The 12,859-nt window shown below is 41.6% G+C and overlaps 1 protein-coding gene across 1 annotated transcript in view; it reads right to left on the bottom strand.

The window, feature by feature from the left end:
* PRDM2 (PR/SET domain 2) overlaps positions 1-12,859 on the bottom strand; it is a gene marked incomplete at its 3' end in the record, with an annotated part of 42,530 nt that overhangs the window by 10,726 nt on the left and 18,945 nt on the right. Inside the window, exons 4-5 of the mRNA XM_079545504.1 lie at positions 6,073-6,180; positions 333-4,701 (exon numbers count right to left, since the gene is read on the bottom strand). Coding sequence (XP_079401630.1) covers positions 333-4,701; positions 6,073-6,180 — 4,477 coding nt within the window. The remainder of the gene's footprint in view (positions 1-332; positions 4,702-6,072; positions 6,181-12,859) is intronic.

Raw genomic sequence — 12,859 nt, 5'->3', positions numbered from 1 at the left:
GGCCACCGTGTGCTGGATAGCAGATACACGTCACCAGGAACATGAAGTTTAACGACTTAGGTTTATTTGCACTCAAGTGCTGACATTTTTCCCAGCATTTCCAAATCCATTTATAATTAAGGACATTCTCTATACAAATGATGTATATATGACAATGTGACAAAATGCATCAAATATGTACATCATACGTGACTGAGCCGCTAACCACGTTTTAGGAAACGCAATCTTCTTCTGATTTAAATATGACAAATTCAAAAAAAAAGACCAAGAAAATTGGCAAAACAGCAAGCAACGTGTTCCTGTTTTGTCGGAAGTTCAAATTAAAAGCTTACCTGAAATCTTTTAATTCTTGCTTTGTACTGCTTTCATCTTTTTTGCTTTCTGCTGCCTCGGCATTTGCCGCCTGCTGTAAGCTTCGTGTAATAGGTCCTCCAATCCTCTCTCTAGATTTTACAGTGAATCTGTCTGCTTTTTTCTTACTTGCCACAGCAGACCTACTTGGCAAAACAGCCTTATTACTCCTTTGTATTCTGACGTGCAATTTCCGGGTGGCTTTGCTTGAGATGCCAGAGGAAGTGTTCTTACCTACCACCTTAGTTTTTTTCCCATCCACGTGAGTCATTTTGGACACTCTCACAGGACTAGAGTTCCTCAGTGACGAAGACGGATTTGGCTTTTTCGATCGAATGGGAGGTACAAATTTAATGCTTTGCTTTGATTTGAAGGATGCAGAGGGCAGCTGGATCTGTGCGGGTCCTGAGGTTCGCGCTCTTGTCTTGCCCAAGTGAGGCTGCATGCTTTGCATTTTGATTTCTGCATCTGCTGTTCTCCTGCGCTGGTTGCTGCCTTTTTCGCTGTTTGCAGGTGATGAACTTGCACCTTTTTTGGATGATTTTTTTTTGGAGGATGGGGAGATGGGTTTTTTGGGACAGCTGTACGACGCATGTTTGTTCAAACTTCCAATGTAAGTAAACTCTCTGTTACAGTAGGGGCAGATGTGAGGGTCTGACTCAGAAAGACTATTTTTCAATTCTGCCTTCTGCTGAGCAGATTTCTTCTTTTGCAGGATAGCTTTCTGGACAAGCTGGTTTTTCTTTTTCAACGCGTTTATTTTTAGTTTATTTGAAGACATTTTGCTAATCTCAACGTTGAAATTAAGTCTTTTTGGCTGACCCATTCGTCTGAAGGCATTCTTTCCAGGACCAGTGATGACAACCATGCCGTTCTTAGGCTGCACTGTCTGTTTCAGTGGCACTGGATTTTTTTTGGGCGTGTATCGCTTTTTGTCGCTGGCAGATGCACAGGCCAGGATGTGTTTGTGTAACTCAGGCATGTTATCCACACTTTTCCCGCATTTTGTGCATCGGATGGCAGTAGTGAAAGTCTGTGGGATATTGTGGGTAGTGAAGTTTGTTGCAGTAACGCCAATACCCATAGGATTTCGATGGTGATACTGAAATGGAGGTGGTTTAAAGCTTGGGTAGTGTTGATTGAGGCCCATCCGAACATCCGGATCTTTAGATTTTACCCCAGAAGCCATTATTTTTATAGTAGTATAAAGCTCTTCGGAGGAATCGTTTAGATCTTCGTCTTCTTCCTCCTCTTTAGAAAGTTCTAAAGAGTCTTCTGACAGGCTCTGCATGTGCTCTATGTTGGCCTTACTGGGGTCAGTAAAATTCTGGGGTCTCAAAGTCCCGCTTTCGAACTCGTGGTGTGTGCACACTTTGTCTGGATGGAGATCTCGCTGATGCTGTTGCAAATTGCACAAAAAAGCAAATTCCTTTTTACAGACTGAGCAAGCAAAGATATTTCCTACTCCGTGAAGCAGAAAGCGATGTTCTGACAAGCCTGTTTTATCCCTAAAAAGCTGTACACAGAATTCACATTTGAAGGGCCATTCTTCAGCATGGACGGATAAATGCTTAGTTAGGTCCTTAATAGAAAGAAAAGGTGATTCACAGACATTGCACACAAAGCTTTTATTGAATGTTTCCTGCACTACTCCCGATTCACTTGCAGCATGAGGATCTTCTCTGGCCTTCTGCTCATTTTCAGTTTCCTCCTGTTTTATCATTGGAAGAGTATTTTCAAGGTTATCAGCTGAAGAAACAACGGAAGAAACCACTGAAAGGGGAGGAGGAGATGGAGATGATGAGGAAGAGGAGGAAGAGAAGGAGGAGGAGGAGGAAGAGGAAGAAGAGGAAGAAGAGAGAGTAGGAGGACCAGGTGAAGCAGCAGAAATGAGTGGTTCAACTGAAGGAACCGGAGATGGAGAAGGAGAAACTGTAGGTGAAAGAACTGGTAGTGGAGACTGGGTAGTAGTGTTTGAAAGCGGCGATGGGCAAGAGGAAGTGTTAGTGGCACTAGCAGAGACATCTGGAGTTGATAAAGGCATTGTTGGAAGAAGGGGAGGAGGTGATGTAGCAACTGTGAGCACAGGCGGGCAGGGTGGTGGGGAAGGAGGATTAGTTGGTGTTAACAAAGGAGGCAGCTGACACATGGAAGGTACGACAGATGCGTGTGGCACAAGGGAAACAGAGGAACTAAGGGGCTGAGCGTCAACAGAAGACGACGCAGACAGACTGGGGTCTGTGTCTGGTTCTGCCTGAGATTCCAGGGATTTGCTTGGGCTCGGGCTTCTGTTCACACTGGCTGTGCTGTCTGTGGCTGCATCCATTCCATTATACTCATTCAGCAGAACCTTCTGTAACATGCAAGTGGTTGGTTTCTTCTTTTTAACACCACTGCAGGTTGGTTGAATGGAATTTTCTTTGTATTCCCGAATTTCGGCATCACTGCAAGGCTTCTTGTGCACACTTAAATCTAATACAGATTCCCAAGGAACCTGATGCTTATTTTTGATATCAGACCTTTGTTTTACACCACTAGACAAATCCAGGGGCTGCTGGTTGCATACATTGCCAAAAGTTGGAGCCACTGTCCAGTCTTTTGATGTTTTGAAGTCTTCGAAGCAAAGAGGGCTCACAGCCTCCCTCTCCTCCCTTCCAGTTAGGCTCCAAGCAGGTGAGCTGCTGTGGCTTTCTAACTTTGGCATTTTTGAACTTCGAAGATTATCATTCCACACAGTTTTTCCCTCACCTGATTTGACAAAATCTCGAAGTACTGGACTGTGCTGTGGAGAACTGGGAGGAGAGCTGGTCCTTCTTTTAAATCTACTGGATACTGGAGGCAAAATAGATGATGATGCAACAGAAGGTCCCAGTTTAGGGATTTCACTTGATGGAGTGATCTTCTTACTGTCCTGCGTCTGAAGAAGCTGTTTTAATTTTGATGACAAATAAACGCTTTTGTCTTTATGGAAAGGTAAGCTCTCTGTTGAAATGCTAAGAGGAAGATTTAAAGAACTAGTAGGAGTTATAGGTTCTGGTTCTATCTCAGTTTTTATTTTTGGTACAAGAGGAGGGCTGGCAGTTCTCCTCTTTTTGGATTCATTGCTCCCGCTGCCAGAAGGCTCCTTAGGAGGTTCATTCACCTGTGTTTGTGTAATCTTTATATTTGAGGAAATTTCCACCGTGACTGGACTGATGATACAATTTAGTCCATACAAGTCTGCAGAGTTGGACTCCATCTGAATCACATCACAATTGCTAGTGCTGCTGTTGGACTGAATTTTACCATCAATGTAATAATTTAAGTTTTCAGAAATATTGCTGGAAATATCCATAATGTAGACATCATCTATTTCACCTTCCTCTTCTATTTCAGTACTTGCTATATATACACTCTGCACTGGTGGGGCCTGCTCAGTTTGAAGCGGTGGCTCTTCATGGAAGTATCCTTTTCTTCTGACACCTTTGGGAATAAGATGCCGCTCGTGAACCCTGCGCTGATGTCTCCGCATGTTGGTGTGAGTTCCAAAAACCTTTTTGCAGTATTTGCATGGATGCAATTCTTTGGGCTCCTTGTTTTCCTCAGCGAAAGCAGAGTGGGACATTTCCTGGGAGACTTTCTCAGAATCCAAGACAACGGAGTCTTGTACAAGACTGGAAACGTTCAAGTCATCTTTAAGACCATCACTCACAATTACTTGGTTATCAGCAACATTATCCAGGTGCTGTGATGATGTTAGTGTTAAGAACGGTTTCCTTTTTGGCCCTGCCTCATGGCGCCGCTCATGCCTTCGTCTGTTAATTTGAGTACCAAAGGCTTTCCCACAGTATCGACATTTGAAAGCGTGGTTAACAGTAGATATATGAATGTGCATGTGGCGTTCAAGTCCTTGCTTTGTTGTAAACTTCCTCTCACAATGCTGACAAGGAAACATGAATGCTTCCTGAACATCACCGTTTGACTCACCTCTTGCTTTTGGAATTTTCACCACAAGTTTCTTTGGAGAGCTTTCTGGAGATTCCTCTGATGTACTCTTTTGCTCTTCCATAGAGTCTAACTTTTCTTCACATATCAAAGGCATTTCAGCATTTTCTTTAGGCATATTGGTATCTTCCATCTCCTCTTCTTCCTCTTCTTCATCCTCTTCTTCTTCATCCTCATCTAAATCATCTGATGCACAGTTTATTGCTTCTTCTTGTTTCTCTTCAGTCACTATTTGCAGTTCACTGGCAGGACTGGGAATCATCAGCTTTGGAAGCACATCTTGATTTACCATCTCCTGAATCACAGCTGTTTGTTCCAGGGACAGTACAGCAGAAACGGAAGGCTTTTCATCTTCTTCTTTATGACCTGATAAATGAAGTAGGAAAAGCATGAAACATTTTGACCAAACACCCTGAAGTACATTACACCGTTCTTCTACCTTTTACACAGTAGAAGTCAATACTCTACAACTCCCACAATACTTCTCCTTCTCACCACTGTGATTCCATAACAAACAAAACCATACTCAGGAAATTCCTTTCTGAAACATCAGGAAAATGTAAACAACTGCTGATTCTTAACACGGTGAGATCTTAGGATTGAACATCATGGCCAAAGAATATATATAAAATAGCAGACTTCAGAACATTTAAAGAAATGTCTGAAAAACCTTCACAGGTTTTTCTTTCATTAAAAGAGTGTCAGAAAAGCACTGCAGGACACACAGCTAAAGTATTTTGGGCTTTTCCCCACAGTTATTACTAACTTGGTGCACAATGCAACAATCTGGACTTACACTGTAATGCATGGCAAGGCATAACTTAGATCTGGCATGGTGCTTTCCAGTCTATGAAATTTCTCTATTAGCCATTGCCTGAATAGCTATTTCCTACACTTCTGAATCCGCCTGCATGCATCTCAGTGATCAGTGTAAACTGGTTGTTTATTCACACCTTTGTGTGCCAATTTTATTTATCTGTTGTCAGATATATCCATTTCTGAAGAAAGTATTTCTTTCCGCCAACTCACACAGAGTTTCTGAAGCGGCCTTGAGTATGGAGCAGGAAGTTCATCTCCCTTCCCTAGCTAGAGCATCAGACATCAGCAGTAAAACAGCGCACGCAGTGTGCAAGCAGAAGAGAAAACAGAGTGAAGAAACGGGTCAAAAAAGTTAAGTAAGTTTGGAAAAAATGTATCTATCAGTACCTGTACAGAGCCTTAACCATTACCAGTTACACCCACAGCAAAGGCAAGTTTTCCATGATTGTAAAACAAAAAAACCCACGCATTCAAAACACATTTAAGTCATTTTTACATACATAATATGTAAACAGCATAATTTTATACATAATCTTTTCAGATCACCTTCAGGACAAACGGTATGCTTAGCTATTCTATGCATTATTACTATATTTTTCCCTTGTAACACTGATCTTTCTTATACAGTCATTATTACAGCTATAAGCTCTAAAGACATTTTTGAATAAGGTCTTCTCTGTTCAAAGGGGTCTGGGCACAGACATTTCACAGTAGCTGTGTTTTCCAATTGCAGAGTTGCCTTATTGACAAAGTTCTGACATCCAAATTGACTGATAATCGAACTGTTTGGGTAAACATAAACATTGTTCACTTTCCTGCTTTAGCATAATGCATTAGCTTATTCAACATGATAAAACTTGTCCTTTGATTGAAGAAGATAATGGGAAAGAAAACAATTAGATACTTGAGAGCTCTCACCCTCTTTAGAATCCCTCATATCTGCCGAAGAATCCAAATCAGTCTTTTTCTGCTTTGTATCTGTTGCCTTCCTCCCCTTGTTTTTACTTTCCTGAGTCTTTTTCTTTCCTGAAAGAAAAACAAACAACAAATATGCATTATTCCTGTTGAGCAATTTTTATTTTTCATATCTGACTGGCAAATTAAAACACCCAGCCTTGGAGTACAACATACTACTGTAGAAACTCTTTTTTCTTCGGGAACTCAAATGACATTGCAAGGAAGAAGAACACTCAGAAAACACACTGACCACAGGGCAAAAAGTGCTAAGGCCAAGTACAGAACAAAAGAAACAAGAAAAGATGACCTAGAAGAAACTACCCATCTGTATATTTAATTTTGATGTCTAATCTGTGACTATGTATTGATAAGGTAGTAAGTCTCTAGGGCCTGAAAGAAATTAATCGTGAGACTCTAAAAAGCCAATACTCCAAAATATCTTACAAAGCAAGCACAGACTACAAAGGAGATCTATTGTGACAGAGTTAAGCAGCTCAAGTAATAGTCATTAATTACCTTCAATCAGCGAGATTACTGTATTTCATACAAATGTATGGAAATCGCATTATTATTCTTTAGTGTTAATTGGAAGGCTGCACCAAATAGAAGCTCACAGAGGCTTCTAAACCTGTGCAAACATTCTGAATTATGACATGGAGAAGAGGTATAATCAAAGAAATGAAGTATAAGCATGATGTTGGCCAACACAGCAAAGGCAGTAAACAAATGGGATGGAACTGGATAACAGCAAACCAAGGGTGTAGCACCACGTCCACTGACACAACCAAGCTTGCTGACACTCGGATCGCAAAACTGGGAACTGTGTTAGATTTGCATGAGATAATGAACACAATGAAGATTAGAGTAAAATGGCATTGTGCAAAGACCTGATCTGTGATGCAACACGCAGAGACATTCAGAACTTCACCCATGTACGTGCTACAAAGTTATAACACTATCTTTTTGATCCCGCTCCTAAAGATTCTGTTCTGCAATCTTTGGAACTGATGGCAAGGACTGGAAGCACAAATGAAACCAAAATCCTCTAACTCAAGTCATCACAGTGACCTTCCACGTGTAAGCATGTGCTGAAAGCACCACTCTCATCTGGAACTTCACACTTCCACACACCCACCTCCTAGGAACAAGAATTCTCCAGAAGCAGCCATCCAAATGTCTCCGTTGCTCCCTCTAACACACAGAATACCACGCTAACACAGTGACCCCTCTTCTCAAATCAGCAGTGTGAATTACAGCCATAAATTCATCTCTTATTTAGAAGCACGTTATTCCAATTCATAACCCTGTCAACAAGTTCCTCCTTTTTTTCTTGAAATATTTTCACACTGTAGGCCAAAAGTCTGAAATGCCTTTTAAAAAAATTCCTCTCTATTCCAACCCAAATTTTCCAAGTATGCACCCCCTTCTATAGAACCGAGACAGGTCAGCTTTAAAAGGAAATACTTGTTTTTATTTGAACCTTCTACATCATCCAAATAATTACCTTCATTTCCTTCCAAGGAGCTCAAGTTTCACAGGCGCTCCCCAAATTCCACAGGGCTTTTCAGATTCATGTGTGTAATTACCCTTTTTTTCTTCGTTTCCCTTTTACCAGTTCAAGAGTTTTCAGTCTCAGAAACTGATATTACAGTCATTCAGAACACATTTTTGTCACCTTTGGAAAATAGGCATGCACTCTTCCTAGGCAGTGCTAGCAATTATCCCATAATATCCGCAAACATTCTATCAGTTCACATCAAACCTTTCCAAAAGGAGCAAATTCTGATTTACCTGACAAGGCAATACAAGGCTCCAACACCAAATGGTTTCGAGCTGTCAGCAGTTCACACAGCCACGAGCAGTTTAAGCCCAACTGCATCTGATTTGGTCTGACATGAACACAATTTGATGCTAAGGACACCTCAGCTATTTGTAACTTCAACATGCAGTACCAAGATCTGAGCAAGAAGTTCAGACAGCTCTCCAGAAGTATCCACCAAGCTGCCCAAAACTGTTCTTGACCTGTACAGCAACAGAAGCAACAAGCATTCTACTTCTAGGTAAAAGGTCTAAGTGTTGAACTGCAGTATAATCCTATGGAATCAACACTGCATCACCATGTTAAGAGCCACATAACAAAAACATGTATTCAGCTATTCAAACTCCCTCAGAGCTTCGTTTTATTGCAGAGCACTTATCATTTCAAGACTAATATCCATGTCTTGACTCAACCAAAAAGGCCTGGATGCAGCTCTCACCTTTGCCAAGCCTGGCCACAGCTAGAGGCAGCCTCACAAGATGGTTCAGCTGGGGATGGTATGGAGATGAAATCACTGGCAACAATACAGTCTGATTCTACAGCAGCCTCCATATTCAGCATGGTGACAGGTTACTGTCAAAGCCTGCAAACCAAGAGCCAGCTCCTTCTCACAGCAAGATGAAAGGGAAAGTGTGCTCTTCAAAATGCAAGATACACAAAAGCAACAACAACAAAAATCACTCTGAAGTACCAAAGCAAACAGGTTTTCCAAAGTCTTCTCCATTTATAGAATGCAAAATTTACAGCACTTTGAATTATTATCTGGGAAGTCATCAAAGTATCAGGATTTTTAACCAAAATGGAGTTATTTAGGTAGCATACTTTCTTATCCTATTGATGGGAAAAAGACCATTTGCAAGATACCTTGGCACACTCCTAAGAAGGAAAAAAATAAAAAAAGGAACCTACTTACTGATACTGTCAGAAATATTTCAAGCTATTGGCCTTTAAGTCCAAATGCATTTGAAGAGAAGTTTTATTTGGCATCTGTTCACCTTTATAGTGAGCAAAATGCCTGCATACATTTATCAGATGTGCCACTTCAGTTGCTGACACATCAGCCAGGGATAGCACACAGTTTCTGCTGTTTTCCTGTTATTAGTTTTAGCCTGTTGGCTTGTAGTTTGCAGTTTTCCCTATAAAGATCAGAAGTGTCCTATACTCAAGCACAGCAGGGACTGTCCCAGATGGATCCACCCTATGATCCTAACCATATTCAACAGCAGATGTCCAGGCAGAGAATTGAAGAAGAGCATATCCTCGTGGTATGCCTTCTTAGCTTTCAAACTCACCAGAGTTCAGGATCTTCTGAAGATACCCAATGGCTTTTGATAGACTTTCCATCATGAGAGCTCTCAAAGTGCTTTTAAAATTCACATAACCATGAAAGACTGACATACTTTCTCCCTGCATAATTCCAATGAAAACCTCTACCTGCAATTCTGATATCAAAGCATCAACAAGGAATTAACCAAAGGTCTGCCCCACAGTTTTCTTGCAGTTTAAGACATCAAGAACTGACAGAAGCCTGCAGGAGGGAAAACAGCTCCTCACAGTACAGAACCTGGTGGAAGCCTGAGTATAAGTACACACGTGCACTTACCATCAGGTTCCTGAAGGGTCCTACATGGCTGCTACGGCCAGCTGGATCCTCCACTTGGTCTAAACAAGAAAGATACAGGAATGAAACACAGGGAAAGTGAAATGGAAACAATGACAAAAGAATAAATGAAGGGCAGAACTTAATATATGTGCATGGGCATTTCAGGAATTGCAAAAGAAAGATGCAAAGGAAACTGAATGAAAGAAAGAGACAGAAAAACAGCAACCTGCCCACAGCAACAAAGGTCGAGAGAGGAATGCAGGAACATCTGCCTTGCCACTTAGAGGAAAGGGGAGGAGGAGCCATATTTAAAAGCTATTTATGCATGCTGTAGACAGGGGAGCAAGAGCATTACCTGCCTGTACCACCTGCAGTACCCACACAGCATTAAGCACTGCAATAGGCACAGATCTCACACTGCTCTCAGTGGCCAGATAGCTGGTCAATATCAACACTGCAGTGCTGCTCGGTTCGGAGGAGTTCAGGTGACAAACAATAACTACCTTTGTTTGCCTGTACTTAATGCTACTGACAGACCAAGACATCCCCAAACAACCCGCAGTGCCCGCACTCCAATCGCTGCTGTTCACCAAAATACTAACGGGACTCCATAGTAACTGGTAATTCCTAGTGAGATCAGTGTGCTCAGATGCCAGGAGGGAAGAAGTCAAATACCAAGTCTTGCTTGGAGTCGAATCCTATAATTAAGTATTGCAAAACTACACAAGATGCTATTATCTTTAATGAGCTTTAAGTGCGGCACCAAACACGCTCACAGCTCCCACCATAAAGCAGGAAGGGGAATCTCCCATCTGATCTCTCAAGCACTGTTTTGATGCCTTACAAGAAACACCAAAGACAACAGACTGCCATGTTACACCAACAGTGAGAACCACGTGGGTCCATGATGTGAACTGCAGGCTAACAGCACAGACTTGCTGATCAAACCCCTTCTGGACTGGTTCAGATTTTTTTCTCCTTTTTTAAATACCAATATTTTGGTGTTGAAGAGAATTAAAGAAAGATTAAGAGTATCTCCAAGTTAAACAATCCTCACAGAAAATTCAGCAAAAGCCACAGCTCTATCACCATTTCCACTTTGCTCAGGTTGAGATTTCATTTGAGAAATAGTTTGTTGTGCATCAGAATTCCTCTAATCCCACATCCAGCATACTAATGGATACGCCATGTTTTTCATGTCAGTTACTTACATTTCTAGGTGCATGTGACAAACTGACTGGTTGCTCTGAGGGACGAGCTAGAGAAAAGGAATGCCTTCTGCACATGCAAGAAGTCATTGAAAATAACAGCAAAAACTGCTCTAAAACTGAAGAAGCACAAAGAAAACCACATTCAGTGATGTCACACAGGCTTTTGAGAACTCATCCAACAACGCATGCCACGGTGTATAAAATTAAGGACCATGCCTAATTAATATACATAATTGATCAAACAGCAAGTGAACTAAGCAGGAAAAGAATGAAAAGAGTGTTCTGCTGGTAACACTGAAGTGTCTTGATTCTGTTTTTAGACCCTCCGTCTGATCGTTTGCCATTACCCAGGTTGGAAGGCACTCATCTGATTCAAAGACACAAACCACATCTGCCAGCACTGACTTCCATTATCAACACCAAACCCTTCTCAAACTGAATGTTAAAAAGGCACTGAGAGGATGCAAGAGCAGCACATCTCCGTGCAGCCCTCAGGGTGAGATCCAAGACATAAACGGCACAGCTCGATTTCTGAAACACAAACATCTAATTAAAGTGGATGTCAATTAAAATCTCAGTGGCTACATACTATCATTAAGAGTCTTATTTCAACAGTGCTGCCGAGTACCTATGAAAACATGCAGAGAAAAGGCAACAACATCCTGACGTCAAGATGACCCCGTTTGCCATCTATTATTATAAATAATTAATGGAGCACTTTTCTTGCAGCAGCATTATGAAGTTATCTGATAACAGTCCGTGTCAATTTTAGTGTATAGAAACTATTGCCATTAAGTGCAATGGAATTTTAACTTCTGAGGATGATGAGAATAACTCAGAGCTACACCAGATCTCAGTCCTGCGCTGTCAAGCTGTCCAAGCCTGACTTACAGTAATGGCCACAGCTCAGCTGCCTCCCAAAACATAAAGCCTCTGATGAGAAACTGCATGTTTTACCCCATTGTTTTAGTTCATTTCTGTTCTAATTTGCAATTAATGACCAGTACAACTGCCTTGTTTAAGGACCATCAACAGCAGAGAGAAATACATCCTCAACATTGAAAATAAAAGCAAATTCGGGGACTAAAGGATCTCCCACCACACCCTGCACCTCCCCTTCCCTAAAATATACTTTCGAGCTTACACAGCAGAAGCAGAAGGAGGAAGGACAGCATAGGCACTGAAGACGAACTTCACAGTGACTGCTAGGACCAAACTGCCTCGTTAAAAAAGAAAAAACAACCACCTCTATCATTAGGAAAACAATTCTGCCCTACTACAGAAACAGACACACAGAAACCATCACTTCTCATATGCATAAAAAAGCTTTTTAAATCACTGAGTCATCCAATGAGATTATAAATGTTACCCCCAAGTCTCACCTTAGGAAGACATTTCAGTTCACCTCAAGGCAGGTGCTCACACACGTAACTGTATTTCTTTGTTAAAATGTACTTCTACCAAGAACTAAACATCCACTTTGCAGGAAAGAAATGGAGCAGTGCATTTACAGAGACTGTTAACGTGACATTTGCATAACAGATGAACTTGTTGCCATGGAAAGTGTAAGAAAATTCTGAGCTGGGGCTATTTAAAACATCAATTTCTGAGAACGTTTGGCAAAGCCTTTCTGATAGCGCTGAAGATCAAATCACTGGATCTCACCAAGATCATCTTTATTTCTTTTTCCCCCAGAGGGTGGTGAGGCACTGGAACAGGCTGCCCAAGGAGGCTGTGGATGCCCCATCCCTGCAGGCATTCAAGGCCAGGCTGGATGTGGCTCTGGGCAGCCTGGGCTGCTGGTTGGTGACCTGCACACAGCAGGGGGTTGGAACTGGATGAACATTGTGGTCCTTTGCAACCCAGGCCATTCTGTGATTCTATGAATTATAAAAGCATCAGTGTAAGATATGTTAGCACGGTAGGGCAGACCCAGAATAGCACAGCTGAAGCTATTCACAAAATTGATTAATACATTTAGGCTTGAAAAGTCCTACCAGGAGAAAGCACATCTTAAACATGCTATTACAGCAATCCACAACAATTGCCTCTGGTCTTCCTCACATGTGTGAACTGAATTAATCCTAGAATCATTTCAGTTGGAAGGGACCTTTA

The sequence above is a fragment of the Tetrao urogallus genome (genome assembly GCF_951394365.1).
Source record: "Tetrao urogallus genome assembly, chromosome: 21".
In the NCBI taxonomy this organism is placed as follows: Eukaryota; Metazoa; Chordata; class Aves; order Galliformes; family Phasianidae; genus Tetrao; species Tetrao urogallus.
Note: the sequence above shows the minus strand (reverse complement) of the source record. Positions and strands in the feature narration are given on the sequence as shown.